The 14,708-nt window shown below is 39.8% G+C and overlaps 1 protein-coding gene and 1 pseudogene across 1 annotated transcript; one reads left to right on the forward strand and one right to left on the reverse strand.

Annotated features, from left to right (window-relative positions):
• The first annotated feature begins 1,468 nt into the window (after positions 1-1,468).
• Positions 1,469-2,740, forward strand: LOC104788023 (putative F-box protein At3g23950 pseudogene; annotated as a pseudogene).
• A 1,076-nt stretch (positions 2,741-3,816) lies between these two features.
• On the reverse strand, positions 3,817-6,699 carry LOC104706799 (pentatricopeptide repeat-containing protein At3g23020). The gene has a single exon (XM_010423028.3). It carries the CDS (start codon positions 6,661-6,663, stop codon positions 3,910-3,912), a length of 2,754 nt encoding a protein of 917 aa, XP_010421330.3. The 5' UTR covers positions 6,664-6,699; the 3' UTR covers positions 3,817-3,909.
• Between the last annotated feature and the right edge of the window lie 8,009 nt (positions 6,700-14,708).

Raw genomic sequence — 14,708 nt, forward strand, 5'->3', positions numbered from 1 at the left:
TAGTCATAAAATCATTGTAATAGAGTAGATAATTTTCACCAGTTATTCATCCAAAATATCTTTGGAGTAATAAAAAAATCATGTTTACAGAAATTATTTCACAAAACAATTTTAGTAATTATAAGAACTAATATTATGCCAAACTGAAAGTAAAGCAACACAAAATTTGTTCAGAAAATATTTTATATGTGGTGATAAAGAGCATACTTTAACAATAAAATAATTTTAGGTGTAAGAACATATTTTTAATGGTAAAACATAGAATAAAATTGTAAATGCTTACTAACTAGATGTTGCTTTGATGAACTCTTTGCATGTAAAATATTTTGTGAATAAGTTGTGTAACGTTTTTAAAAATTTACAATACTAATATTCGTAATGATGAGTATTTGACAAAAATTTTGGTGGGATATAATTTAGCTTTTTATTATTGTAAGAATTATTATAATATATTTAAAATATATAATTATAAATAAGTGTATTAAGGTAAATACAAATATGATTTTATCTCTAACTAAAAATATTTATATATTTTAATTCAAGAAATAAAATTTGTTTTTATATATATTTGTTTTTTTAAGATTTAAGATTTATTTTCTTCAACAATTTTTAAACCCCCACATTGTGCGGGCCCTTATCTAGTATATATATATATATTCAAACAAATAATTACATATTTCAAGGTTTAATGCTGCCATGGGATCTTATTTTAAGCTATGAATATGTACAATATATATAACTGAGGTCTGAGGCAAATAATTATATGCATATATTCTGCCCTTGTTTGTTTATTCATTTGGATGGACCATCTGAATGAACCATTCAAATGTTGTTCGTTTTTGTCAAAAAAATGAGCATCATCCAGAATCATTCACATGGATCATCTGAATGAGTTTTAAAATTTTAGGCAAAAATTTGAAACGAATTTGGATGATTCTAGTTGGACCATTTGGATGGAGATGGTTCATTTAAAAATAATAGGGAATTATTGATGGACCATCCAAATGAACTACTTTTTTATCTTGTTTGTTGAGTCATTTAACATTGAAATGAATTATTTAGATGTATCATTTAAATAGATAATTTAGATGGAGATGCTAAATAATGAAACGATCAGGGCTTCTATATCTATACATAAATCAAAAAAAGAGAATTACAATTTTTTTAATGTTTTAGATGATCTATGGTTGAACACGAAACTGTAATTAGACACCATTAATAGTAAGTAATATATTTTTAAAAAACTAAGCTAATCAATATATTGGCATAGTACTTTAAGATTTATGTCGAACAACAGTGGTTATATTTTTTTGATGGATTTTATTGTTAGGGTGTCTAAAACAATAACTAATAATTTGGTAATTCCAATATTCGAAAATTTGATTCCATTGGTTCTGTGTTTTCTTGAGAAATCGATTATATATATAGAACCCAACCGAAGGAGAAAACAAGAACCTAAACCCAAAAAATGGATATTCAAGAAATGGTAATGGAAGTCTTGGCGCGATTACCACTGACGAGCATCGCCAGATTCAGATCAACGAGCAGAACATGGAAACTTCTAATCGATTCAGACGTCTTCAGAGATAACTTCATCTCTCGCAACTCATCTTCTTCAATCTCGTGGTCAATCATTCAGATGCAACCTCACAAACTGACACTTGAAATCATTGGTCATCATGGATGCAAAACATGGGGACTTACTCGTTCTCCAGGATCTTTAATGAGTTTCTTCGTCGAGAGAGCAATCAAGAAGCTACTAGTCTTGGCTTGCACAGATGGATTGGTCTTGCTTTACGTAGAAGCTACCGATGGATCTCCTATATATTACGTTGGAAACCCTTTGTTTCAAGAATGGTTTCGGATCCCTCTCCCTCCTTTCCTCTCTTCGCAAGATCTTGAGAGATTACGGACCTACGAGCGTTACAACGACAGTGGATTGGTTACGAAGATGCAGAGTGGTATCGTTTTGAGTTACAAAGTTGTGTGGTTGATGATCACTCGCTATGCTGCTAAAGTCGATTTTACGATTTACTCATCTGATACAGGAACGTGGGAAACTCGAAACGTGACGTGTATTGATTCTGTAGTCTGGTATGGTACTCACAAGTCAATTGCTTTGAATGGGATTCTTCACTGGATTCATGATACGATCAGTTCTTTTATAGCCTACGATTTCTATGGTGGTCATGATGATGATAGATTGTGTAGTATCGTAGATTTCCCAGATACTGGAGAAGTTCAGGAGTTATTACGTTTTAGGAGAACCATCACGACCTCGGAAGGGTCTATTGTGTATTTTAACGAGTTCAGTGAGAATGGAAACCAAACATTACGTGTTTGGAGGCTAGTCAAGTACATTAGTAGCATTAATGGTTCTGAGGATCAGTGGCAGCTCTTTTGGGAAGTCAGCTTGGCGTCTTTGATCGAGTTAGGTATCGATTATTTTCCGGCGGTGATGCATCCTTTGAACTCTGAGATCATCTACTTGTGGAGCAGGGGCAACAATATGCTGATCTTGTTTAACTTGAGGACACATGCGTTTAGGCTTCACGAGGAAACTGCAGACAATAGCAACAAGTGTATGGATGGTTGCATCTTGAGTTTTAACTGGTGCAGTGAGTATATGGAGATGCACAATATCACAGCAATACCACTTTATGGTCCTAACCATCTCCTCTTTTCCCAGTATGTTCTCCCTCGTTGGCTGCAACGTCTCCCTCGTCCCCAACCTAATTAGTGTCTTCTCTTAATACTCTACTCTAATGATCTTCTTTAGTCAGTAACTCTTTTTAAACTCTTTGCTTGTAAAGAAGAGGAAACTGTAGTTGTTGCCTGTTGGTTTTATTGGGCTTATTCTGTTATTAAGTTTGCATATTCTCATTTGTATAAGTCAGAGAAAACAAAAAATGAGTGTAATCAAAAAAACATAATTGCCCACCCATACATCTCTCCACCAAAATTTACTTATTTCTTTCTTCACAACAATAATCAAGAAATCCCAAATATTGCTAAACCATTGTCAATTCGTGGTTTTCTTATAAACATTGTCAATGTTGCTGTAATGTTCTCTCACCATTTTGTGTAATATATGTGCTCCATGTTAGTTGCCTATGTTTCTCATTTACAAATCCTTAACTGTTAAGCCCGACATTCGGGTTTGGGTTTTCGGGTTTAGGCAAATAGAACCCATTCGGATTTTTTGTACTTTCGGGTCGGGTTCGGGTATTACCCGTTCGGGTTTTTCCGGGTATACCCGAACTCAAACAAATCATGAAAAAAAAAAAAAAAAAATTTAATCTTTTTATAAATTTCAGAACAGATGTATATATATAAATATTAAATATTTCACATTAAAACAAAAAGACTAAGATGTCAAAATGGTTTAATATGCACCCTTAAATGTCCGAGGTACTGGGTTCAATTCCCCCTAGCTGCATTTTTACATTTAATTCAGACTAGTTCGGATTTTATTTCGGGTTCGGGTATTACCCGAACCCATTACCCGAATCTGATCGGGTATCCGAACCTCAGAGGTACTGAACCCAATTGAGTTTTACAAAAAACCCAAACCCGAACCAAACCACCTATTTCGGATCGGGTTCGGGCTTCGGGTTCCGATAATATGCCCAGGGCTACCTACCTTAACAAAACAGATGAAGAACCTCTGTGTTTTCGAAGTTTTTCAGAAACAGAAAATATAATTCTATTTTTTTTCATGTATATGACTTGTGTGAACTTAGGCTTTTGTTTTGCTTTCTCTTTTTTTTTTTTTTTTTTTTTTGGGTTTTTTCTGTTCAATTTTGTATAACCTCATGAAGAAATCAAATCTCCCGCTTCATAGTCTTTATAAAGGTTTTTTATATACAATAGAGATACAGCTAAAAAGTCTACCAAAACTAGTCAACACTAAAGGTCGTCGTCGCAATCTTCAATCCTAACAAGAGATGAGAGAGTTGAGATCCATAGCTCTAATCCTCCGTTGATTTCTTTTTTCCTAGTTTCTTCGATCTTACGAACAGCTTTCTTTGACATCCCAAGTTTTATCAGAATGGTTCCAAGTGATTTGAACGTTGAGTCATCAGGTTGAGTTCCAGATGAAACCATCTCTTTAAAAGTCTCAACAGCTTCTTTGAATCTTCCATCTAAAGCGTATAAACCGAGAACACTATTATAACTCAACGGATCAGTGAGAATCTTCATCTCTCTCATCTGTTTTGCTATCTGAGACGCTTCTTCAAACCTACCATTCTTCTTATACATACACAACATCATTGCAAAGGTAAACTCGTTTGCTTCTCTTCTCTGTTTCATGCTTTCGAATATCGCTTCAGCTTTTCTCACCATCGATCTTTCACTGTACAGGTTGATCATACAGTTTGATGTATATACATCCGGATATTGCGTCTTGTTACACGTTTGAAGAAGCTCTCTGTATATTGCTTCAGCTTCATCTAAGTACCCGACTTTAGTGTATAGCTTGATCAGAGAGTTGAATATAACAGAGTTTCCCGGGATTCCAGCTTCTTTCATCGCTTCTACATAGCTCAAAGCTTGCTGAACGTTTCCAGTATCCGCAAAAGCATTGATCAAGACTCCATATAGAACAACATCAGGTTCGATATTGTACTCAACCATCTCTTTATACACTTCCTCTGCCATATTGAGCTGACCCAGTTTCACAAAGCTCGATATTACAGCGCAGTAAGGTATGCAATCACTCACATATCCTGTCTCTCTCATTTTCTCCAGGTAGCATCTGGCTTTATGAGGCATGTCGGCGCTCGCAAGGATCTGGACAAGAGTATTATATGTACACTTATCTGGTGTGACCCCATAACTCATCATGCTTTCATATAACTCACACGCCTTTTCACAGCTTTTACTAATTCCATACGCTTTGATCATTACATTGTACTCAAGAACTGTTCTCTTATTCACTTCTTGGCAGCAGATAAATACTCTCTCAGCTTCTGATAAATATCCACGCTCACCATAGGCATCAATGTTGGCTGAATAGCCTTCAGAACTCATTTTACCCGCAACATGAAACCTTTTAAACCATGACCATGATTTCTCAACCATCTCTGCTTCTATATACATTCTAGTGAGAGCAGATTGTGTATACTCATCAATCTCAACACCATTATCATCCATCTCAGCTATAAGCCCTTCGGCTTCCTCAACCATATGTCTAATCGAGAATGCATAGAGGAGGGTGCGGTAACTTACAGGATCCGGTTTAAGTCCAGCGTCTTTCATTTCCTTGAAGTATGTCCCTGCCCTTTCTATATCGTTGTTCTTCGTGTGTAGTGAAATCAGAATGTTATATGTTCTTGTATCAGGTGCGCAATGAAGCTTCATTGTATTCATCAAGGAAGTGACTTCACCAAGCTGACCGTTATTGCCATAAATATGAATCATAGTATTAAAAGTCACTGTGGTTGGAACAATCCCTTCTTCTAGCATCCTTTTGAACGTCTCTGAAGCTTCTTTGATCTGACCTGACTTACCATACGTATCAATCATCGTGTTGTACGTATAAGAGCTCAAGCAAACATGTGAATCCACATTGTTGTCTTTCACGCTCAACATCCCAAACGACCTGTCACACGACCATTTCTTGAAAAACTCCTCTGCTTTCTGAAACTCTCTTGCCTTTTTATACATTTGAAGAACAATCCCAGTTGTAACCTCATCAGGCTGCATCCCTATCTTGCTCATCTTCCCTAGCCAACAGAGCGCATGTACTTTAAGCCCGCCTTTGCTATAAACATCAATGAGAGTCCCATACGTTGAATTAATCGGTTTGATACCTTTCCTAATCATTTCATCCCACAAACTCTGCACATACCTCCATTTACAAGCTTTTCCAAGAATCCGAAGCATTATATTATAATGAATCACATTCAACTCATAACAACCTTTGCTCTTAAACCACTCAAAAATCTCCACCGCTCTCTCCCACCGTATCTGTTCCTTTAATATAATCGTTCTCTCCTTGTTACTAAGCCTCTCTGCCCACGGACTCAACGCATCTTCAACATCCTCAATACAATCCAAAGCCTCAAGAATAGCGGGAATACATCCTCCGTAACTGAGACGTTTCGTCGAACACTTGGTGTGCACTTTACCAACCAAACGGTTCCCACCAAATCCGCCGTCTTTACCTCTCTTCTCAACAAACCCATCACTAATTCCAGATTTTCCGACGCGACGGTTACCTGGGTTTACGAAAAGTATGTTTCTTCCGGTGATAACTTCATGGGAAACAGTACCACAACCACCTCGGTCGCCATTTCTGGTGGTTCTCTGTGGTCCTTTGTCACTCTCGTGGGTTCCTGGTACGTAATTTTGCTTCACTTTCTTGACGGATGGGAATTTATCGAGAGGAGAGATGGGTAAGGTTTTTGTAGAACAGAGAACATGTAAGCTACTTCCATCTAGACGAAGATTCAACAACATTTTTGAGCTGCAACGAGCATTAATTAGTTTCAATTCCCCAGAGAGAAAAGGAAGATGATTTGAACGGCCAATTGAGACGACGGTGGTATCTATCAACCTCTCCGGCGAACGTGATTCTCTGTAAAATCCGACGAGTTCTTTTTTTGGGATATAATTTCGCGCGCTCACGTTCTTTGTCCGATTGAAAAGAGAGAACATTTAAGGGGTTCAAATTATACATCTTTTATGATGGAATGTGGTGAATTTAATTAAAATCTGATGTTATTGTGATGTAATATAAAATTAAATTTTATTGCAAGATGGAATACATTATTTTTTTTGGATAATTACATTTTGTACACCTTTATTTGGCTTTGAATGCAATAGTAAACCCCATATTCGATATTTGAAAAACGTAACCACTAAGGGTACTGAAATTACAGTTGACTCCCTTACAACCAAATAAAAAACACAAGCCGAAATGACATATGTAACTCGGAGGAAGTCTACAATGGATTTATTTAAGGTAGATTACAAATTGAGTATATGTGAAGACATAACGGTAGGTCTACTCCTTAATTATAGTTTAATTTTTAATTAAAATTTTTATAAAAAATAATTTGATAAACTTAGTATTGACCAAATAATAACCACATAGACTTCCTGCATTGTAATAAAATAAATTTACCTATAAACGATTCAAATTAAGGGAGGAAAGACTGATTAGGTTAAAATTATATGATTTAGGGTTTTGCTTAAGTAGACTTCTCTGTGGAATTTTTGTGGTTCACTTTGTTATGCCATCAACTATTAATATTATATTAATACCGATAATTTAACCAAACCGTTAGCTGAACCTAACCGAATTTGTACCGATTCCTTGTTTTTAACCTAACTGGATAATTGAAAGATATATATATATATATATATATATACTTCTTTCTGTAGGTCAAACCTAGTTTCTTACGTGATCTCTCTCTCCGAAATTTCTCTCTTTAAAATTTCTCTCTTTAAAATTTCTCTCTCAAAAATTTCCGACATTGTGTTCTCGGAAATTCAGATTCTCATCATTTCTCTTCTTCGAATCTCAAGAACATCTCAGATAAGTATTTCTTGGTTTATCGTCGGCGATTTGCTTTTGTAACGTTGTAGCTATTTTTGTTCGTAAATATATATGTTCTCATCGTTTTTTGTTCATTTTGCACACAAATATGGGGTTACACAGCTACATTCAGCCATCTTCTAGTTCTTTGCAAGTATGGAGTTAGGTCAACCAGAAGTAAACTTTCTTGGCCTAACAGTTGGAATTCCTGACAAATGTTTCTGCGGAAGGGAAACCGTTATGAAATGTTCCACCACAACCGACAATCCTGGAAGAACTTTCATTGGATGCAATAACCATGAGGTTGTTAGATTGTCTGGTGGTTTATTTGTTGTTATTATTTGAGTATATATAATATTCTCATAGTTTATTTATTTTTATTGTATAGGATGGAGAGGACCATATTATGAAATGGTGGGATGAGGCTATTATGCAAGAATTTCAGGCAATAAGAGGTGGACTTGCTGACCAAAGGGATTCTATTATAGCCATCCTGGAAAATGAGGAAATGCTATGGGTTCAGCAGGAGCTAGACAAGGTGAAAGACCAGATGAAAGAATTACGTCTGTCATTGCGTCGTGTAAGGGGGGTGGTCGAGAATGTCTTAATCGCCAATATAATATTCATTGTGGTATTAATCTCTTTGGTTTCGTAGATCTTTCAATTAAGTTATAAAATCTGTGAACCTTTCTTCATCGTGTCTGTTTGTTTGAATGACGTATTTATGTCTGTAATATGTGAACTTGCTTCAGTTTTTGTAATAGTTGGATGACTTCGTTGATTTCAATTCAGTTGATAACTGTTTACATATTGTCGGAAAATTAAGATTATGAAGTCTACTCTTTAATCTGTGTAATGAAGTCAGGCTTTGAAGTCTGCATATTGGTTTTCTTCGACGTGACGGTTTGCCTTACTAATTAATTATATGTAACTGTGTACCAACCTGTCCCGTAGACCCTACTAGCCCACTGCTAGCCGCCCCAACAGACCATCTGTGGACTCCACTAGCCCACCGCTAGCCGCCCAAACGGACTCCAAGCTGGCCCTGCAGGGCATCGATCTTAACTCATCACTGTGGATTTCCCAATCTACCAGTAGGTTATTGGTGCGCCTAGTCCTGGGCATTATGGGTATCGGTTTGGGTTCGGTTTGGGTTATTCGGGTTTCGGGTATTTTGGGTTTATAATTTATGGAATCATATAGGTATTATAAAAATTTCGGTTCGGGTTCGGTTTGAGTTTTTTCGGGTTCGGGTCGGTTCGGATATTTTCTTGGAATAACGAAATATACCCAGTATTTTCTGGGTTCGATTCGGTATAAGTATTTTCCAATTTGATCTAGTATTTTTCACCTGTTTAGAACCAAATTACCCATATATACTTAAAATACCCCTACTATATATACAAGCAAGAGAAAACATAATCCAAAAGGATAATCCAAAACATAAACAACTAGTAGAGTAGTAACATCCAAAATCAAATTCAAAAGTCTTATGAAAGCTAGAACTAGAAGTAGCTATTGAGAAAATTGAAAAAAAACATCAAGAATCAAAGGAAAGATTCACCATATCAAAGACGTCTTCACCGTTTCTCTGTTTTAAAGAAGAATCAGATTTTTATTAGTTAAATTAGTGATATATACTCGATCCAATGGTAATTAAGTTCCTAGTTAAGTTGTGGGACTTAATTACCTTATATCCGAAGATGATTATAGCTTCACTTAACTTCACCATCAAATTCTAAAAGTTAATCACAAAAACATGAATGTTAATCCGAGAGATGAATGTTAATACTCAAGATTGACAAAAAAGAATATAACAAAAGAAATTACCTTTGAATGAGTCTTAGACAACTCAGAAAGCGAAGAGACAGGAGATGAATAAAAGAAATTTAGAGAATCCAGGTTGAGAGATTGTGAATTGCAAAATTTATTAAGGAAAAAAAAATATCCTGCAGATATAGGAAGTGGAGAGGAACTCATCAACACACGATTCTTCGCAATCTCAATTTCGATTTTAATGGGGGGGGGATACGTAGATATGTACATAGGTTTAGATATAGTCAATATATATGGGTACTAATTGGGTATCGGGTATTACCCGATCCGAACCGATACCCATAAGTATTTACAATCAAGATGTCACCAATTGAGCTGCAAATACTGAAACGACCTGACCCATTTTTTTTAAAAATAATAAATAATAATAATAAATAATAATCATACCCACTATCCACCTAATCATAATCAAAACCAACAGCGGAAATAACCAATATCAATAACCAATAAGTATCCATTAATAAACCATTATTAGAACGTAAACAATCTCCAATATTTCAACCAACAGGAAACATAGAACCATGAACCTAACAATGTTTCTAATGACCCAACTCTAGCATCCTAGCAATGCCAGACAACAAAAAATCGAGTCCCTAGAACATCCTCCTCTTCATTGCCTTGATTCCACGATCACACTTTGCCTTTACCTGCAACAAAAACACAAATTTAGATGCATGAGTATTTCATAAATACTCAGTGAGGCAATCCTCCCATCTACTGGGCTATATACACAAGCAATAAGATCTCTCATGCCCCAAACAACAACAATAAAACAAACTAGGGACATGCACAAGAGACTCAGTTACTGTTAGAAGGGTGTCGACCGATACCAGAAGGTGTCGACCGACACTGGACATATGGTGTCGAGCAACACCACTTGGGTGTCGACCGACACCTGCTCGACACCCCTGAAACCCTAACGGTGTCGACCGACACCTCCACATGGTGTCGACCGACACCTCCACATGGTGTCGACCGACACTCGCTAAGTTCCTGAGCCGTCCTCGCGTTAGTGTCGACCGACACCACATTGGTGTCGACCGACACCACTGTCGAGCAGTGATTTCCTTCGAGCAGAACCTCCGAATCTCGCCTCCAAACTTCTCCTCTTCGTCCCACACAATCCCAGGAACAAATCCAAGCCACAGGAGCTACAAAAAACTCAAAAACAACCAAAACAAACAACCAAACAACATACAAAATCACAGAAACAGAGATTTTAGCTTAGATAAACCGTGGTCATGCACTCACCTTAGCCAACAATGAGATCTAAGCCCGAAAGACGAAGCCACCACCACAAAAACATTCCCACCACGTTCTTAGCCTTGGCTCTTTACTCTCACAGCAAGATCTCTCCAAAAACGCCTGCAAATCTCACAAACTCTCTCCAAAACCTTAAGAAACTCTTTCTCTCCTTTTCTTTATGTATTCTCTCAAAAACGGCGACCTAGACAAATAAAACACGACCTAGGTCATTTTCCCACTTAAATATCTCGGTCCAATGGTTTTTCCTAAACCAAACCGGTCCAAAACGATAATTAAATCAATCTGGTCGAACCAGAAATAAGTGGTGTTGACCGACACCACCATGGGTATCGATCGACACCCACCCCCAAAACGCAGAGTTTTGGTTCGCGGGCGTTACAATTCTCCCCCACCAAAATAGATTCGTCCTCGAATCTTGAACAACACTCAGCCAAGGACTCCTGTGCTACCGACTCCACGGCCCGCACTCCTCTGACCGATATACGAAAAGTCACCTCTAGATGATAGACTCACGCTCCAGGCGTTATTTGCTCTCGACTTTTGGACTTTCCTTTTCTCATAGGCCTAAACCTAAGTCTGCATGACATAATATTGACTCCTCATCGGGCCTAAACCCACATCCCGTAATGTATAAAGAGTAATCCAATATTCGTCTCTCGGGTCGTCATCCTACAGCGCGCCTTCGGTTCGTCATCCGATGTCGATATACCAACCACACTCCCAAGCCACAAAGTCTTAGAATATGGCGGTACTAGGAGAACCGAAGTCCCCCAAGAGTCGCGAGCAAACAATTTTTCACACGTCTGAGTACTATCCCTATCCAGGTTTCCTTCCCGTGGCTTGCGTAAGACAACACAATGTCTTACCAACCACATATCTCCTCACTGGAATACCTCATGACCACGCAAGGGTCATCTCACTGTCCCACGTGTCGCCACGAAGGCCAAACAAATGTCCTAAACAGGACCGCCACAAAGGCCAAACAAATGTCCTAAACAGGAACGCCACCAAGGCCAAACAAATGTCCTAAACAGGACCGCCACAAAGGCCAAACAAATGTCCTAAACAGGACCGCCACCACGGTCACTCGTCCCGAATGATCGTCAAGAAGACCATCTGTCCCGAAGGACCGCCTCAACAGGCACTCTGGTTAAACAGCCCGCCACGAAGGCTACACAATTGGCTAAACAGCCCGCCACAAAGGCCACACAATGGCTAAACAACCCTCCACAAAGGCCACACAATGGCTAAACAGCCCGCCACAAAGGCCACACAATGGCTAAACAGCCCACCATAAAGGCCATACAATGACTAAACAGCCCGCCACAAAGGCCACACAAGCCCCTCCAAGGCTCTCCACCGCTAAAAATGGATGAATTCTAACTCACATAAAATATACCATTTTTAGACTTTCCACTTCCAGAACTTTCCATTTATAGAAACTTCCAATTCAAGAAACTTTCCTCCAAAACATTGCCTTGCGGAAATTTTGTACCCCAAACACCACCTCATCTTGTTACTGAGTCGCACAACCAACCACCCCAAGCGACCGAGTAAACAAGAGAGATGGCTGGAATACTCCATTCTCGCTCCAGCCACGGATTACGACTAGGACCAGGCTAGACAAGTTCAAGTCGCGACCTGCTTCTCGAACCACTTCTTGAACCTTGCCTTCATCCTCGCCTCTGGCTCCCAAGTCTGCTCCTCAACACCATCACAGTCCCACATGACTCTCATCAAAGGAATCTTCTTCCTCCGAACTTCCTTGATCCTCCTCTCCAGAACCCTCACAGGTCTCGCCTCCAACGTCATGTTGGGCTGAAGATCCTCAGGGATCTTAGCCAACAACTGGTCATCCTCACGGAGACACTTCTGCAACATAGAGACATGGAAAACCTTATGAAATGCATGCATAACCTCATGTAACTCCAGCCTATATGCCACTGGTCCAACTTGCTCAAGCACTCTTAACGGACCCATATACCTCGGACCACTTAGTCTCAGACAATGACCTGTTCGGACCCCGCAACATGGCAATCTTGAGGTACCCTCTATCTCCAAACTGAAACTCAAGATCTCTCCTCCTCCTATCGGCATAACTCCTCTACCGATCCTGAGCTTCCTTCAGGTTCAGCTTGAGAACCCGAATCTTCTCCGAGGTATCCTGAACGAAATATGCCCCGTACATGCTCCTCTCCCCCACCTGAGTACAACATAACGGTGTACGACACGGCCTCCCATACAAAGCCTCATAAGGAGCCATGCCAATACTCGCCTGGTAACTGTTATTATAAGCAAACTCTACCAAGCTCAAGTGATCTGCCCAATGGCCACCCCAATCCAACACACACATCCTCAGCAAGTCCTCCAACGTCTGGATCGTCCTCTTTGACTGTCCATCTGTCTGGGGATGGTAAGCTGTACTCATATGCACCTTAGTGCCCATCTCTGCCTGAAATGCCCTCCAGAACACCAAAGTGAACTTGGAATCCCTATCAGACACAAGGCTCGCTGAAACCCCATGCAACCTGACTATCTCCTTCACATACTTCTTAGCCAAGACCGCTGCTCCATCAGTCTTCTTAATGGCCAGAAAATGTGCTGACTTAGTCAACCGGTCCACAATGACCCAGATAACATCAAACGTCCTGGACACTGGCAAACCAACCACGAAGTCCATAGTAATCATATCCCACTTTCACTCTGGAATGGGAAGACTCTTCAGTAATCCACCTGGTACCTGATGCTCAGCCTTCACTAGCTGACACACATCGCACCTCGCAACCCAACTAGCCACATCCTTCTTCATCCCGACCTAGTGATAGTACCTCTTGAGGTCACAATACATCTTAGTCGCTCCTGGATGAATAGAGAACATGCTCGCATGAGCCTCTCTCAGGATCTCCCGTCTTAACTCCTCATCCTTGGGGACACAAATCCGCCCATGCGTCAGAATAGTACCATTGGCCGAAACCTGATACTCGGAATCAACATCCTTTGAGGCATTCACCAGCCCCAAATCCTTCTCCCGAGCTAACCGCACTCTGCTCAGCAGATCTACCCTATCAGCTGCAATCAAACCCAACGGCTCCAGATAAACCGCACACAAGCTCAACGCACTGATCTCTCCTACCGGAGACTCCATATCCTGCTCCTGAGCCGAAGCCGCCCGCTTCCGACTCAAAGCATCTGCAACCAAGTTAGCCTTACCAGGGTGATAGGCTATCTCCAAATCATAATCCGCCACGAGCTCCATCCACCGCCTCTGTCTCAAATTCAGCTCGGGCTGAGTGAATATATACTTTAGGCTCTTATGATCTGTAAACACATGTACCTTTGCACCATAACGATAAGATCTCCAAATCTTCAGAGCAAAGACTACAACACCCATCTCCAAATCATGAGTAGGATAGTTGTCCTCATGCTTCCGCAACTGTCGTGAAGCATAGGCAATCACCTTTCCCATGCTGCATCAACACACAACCCAAACCAACTCTGGATGCATCTGTATACACCACATAGGGTTCCCCCTGCTCAGGGAAAGCCAACACCGGAGCAGTAGTCAACATATCTTTCGGGCTTGCAAAGCCCTCCTCGCACTCCTGTGACCAAACAAAAGGAACATCCTTCCTTGTCAGCTTAGTCATAGGTCGTGCTCTGCTCGCAAACCCCTGCACAAACCTCCCGTAGTAACCTGCCAACCCAAGGAAGCTCCTGATCTCTGTGGCATTATGCGATCTAGGACAATCCTTGATAGTCTGAATCTTCTCTGGATCTACAGAAACTCCATCTGCGGACACAATGTGACCCAGAAAACCCATCTCACGCTGATAGAAACTACACTTGCTCAACTTTGCAAACAACTTCTGCTCACACAGCTTCTCCAGAACTGCTCTCAAGTGCACTGCATGCTCTTCAGGACTCTTAGAATAGACCAGGATGTCGTCGATGAAAATGATGACAGACACGTCTAGAAACTCCTGAAAAACGCTGTTCATCAATCTCATAAACGATGTTGGTGCGTTAGTCAACCCAAACAGCATCACCACAAACTCATAAT

The sequence above is a fragment of the Camelina sativa genome, chromosome 1 (assembly GCF_030686135.1).
Source record: "Camelina sativa cultivar CO46 ecotype springtype chromosome 1, ASM3068613v1".
In the NCBI taxonomy this organism is placed as follows: domain Eukaryota; kingdom Viridiplantae; phylum Streptophyta; class Magnoliopsida; order Brassicales; family Brassicaceae; genus Camelina; species Camelina sativa.

Coding starts and splice junctions, on each gene's coding strand:
- LOC104706799 (XM_010423028.3), bottom strand. CDS start 6,663: ATGTTCTCTCTTTTCAATCGGACAAAGAACGTGAGCGCGCGAAATTAT.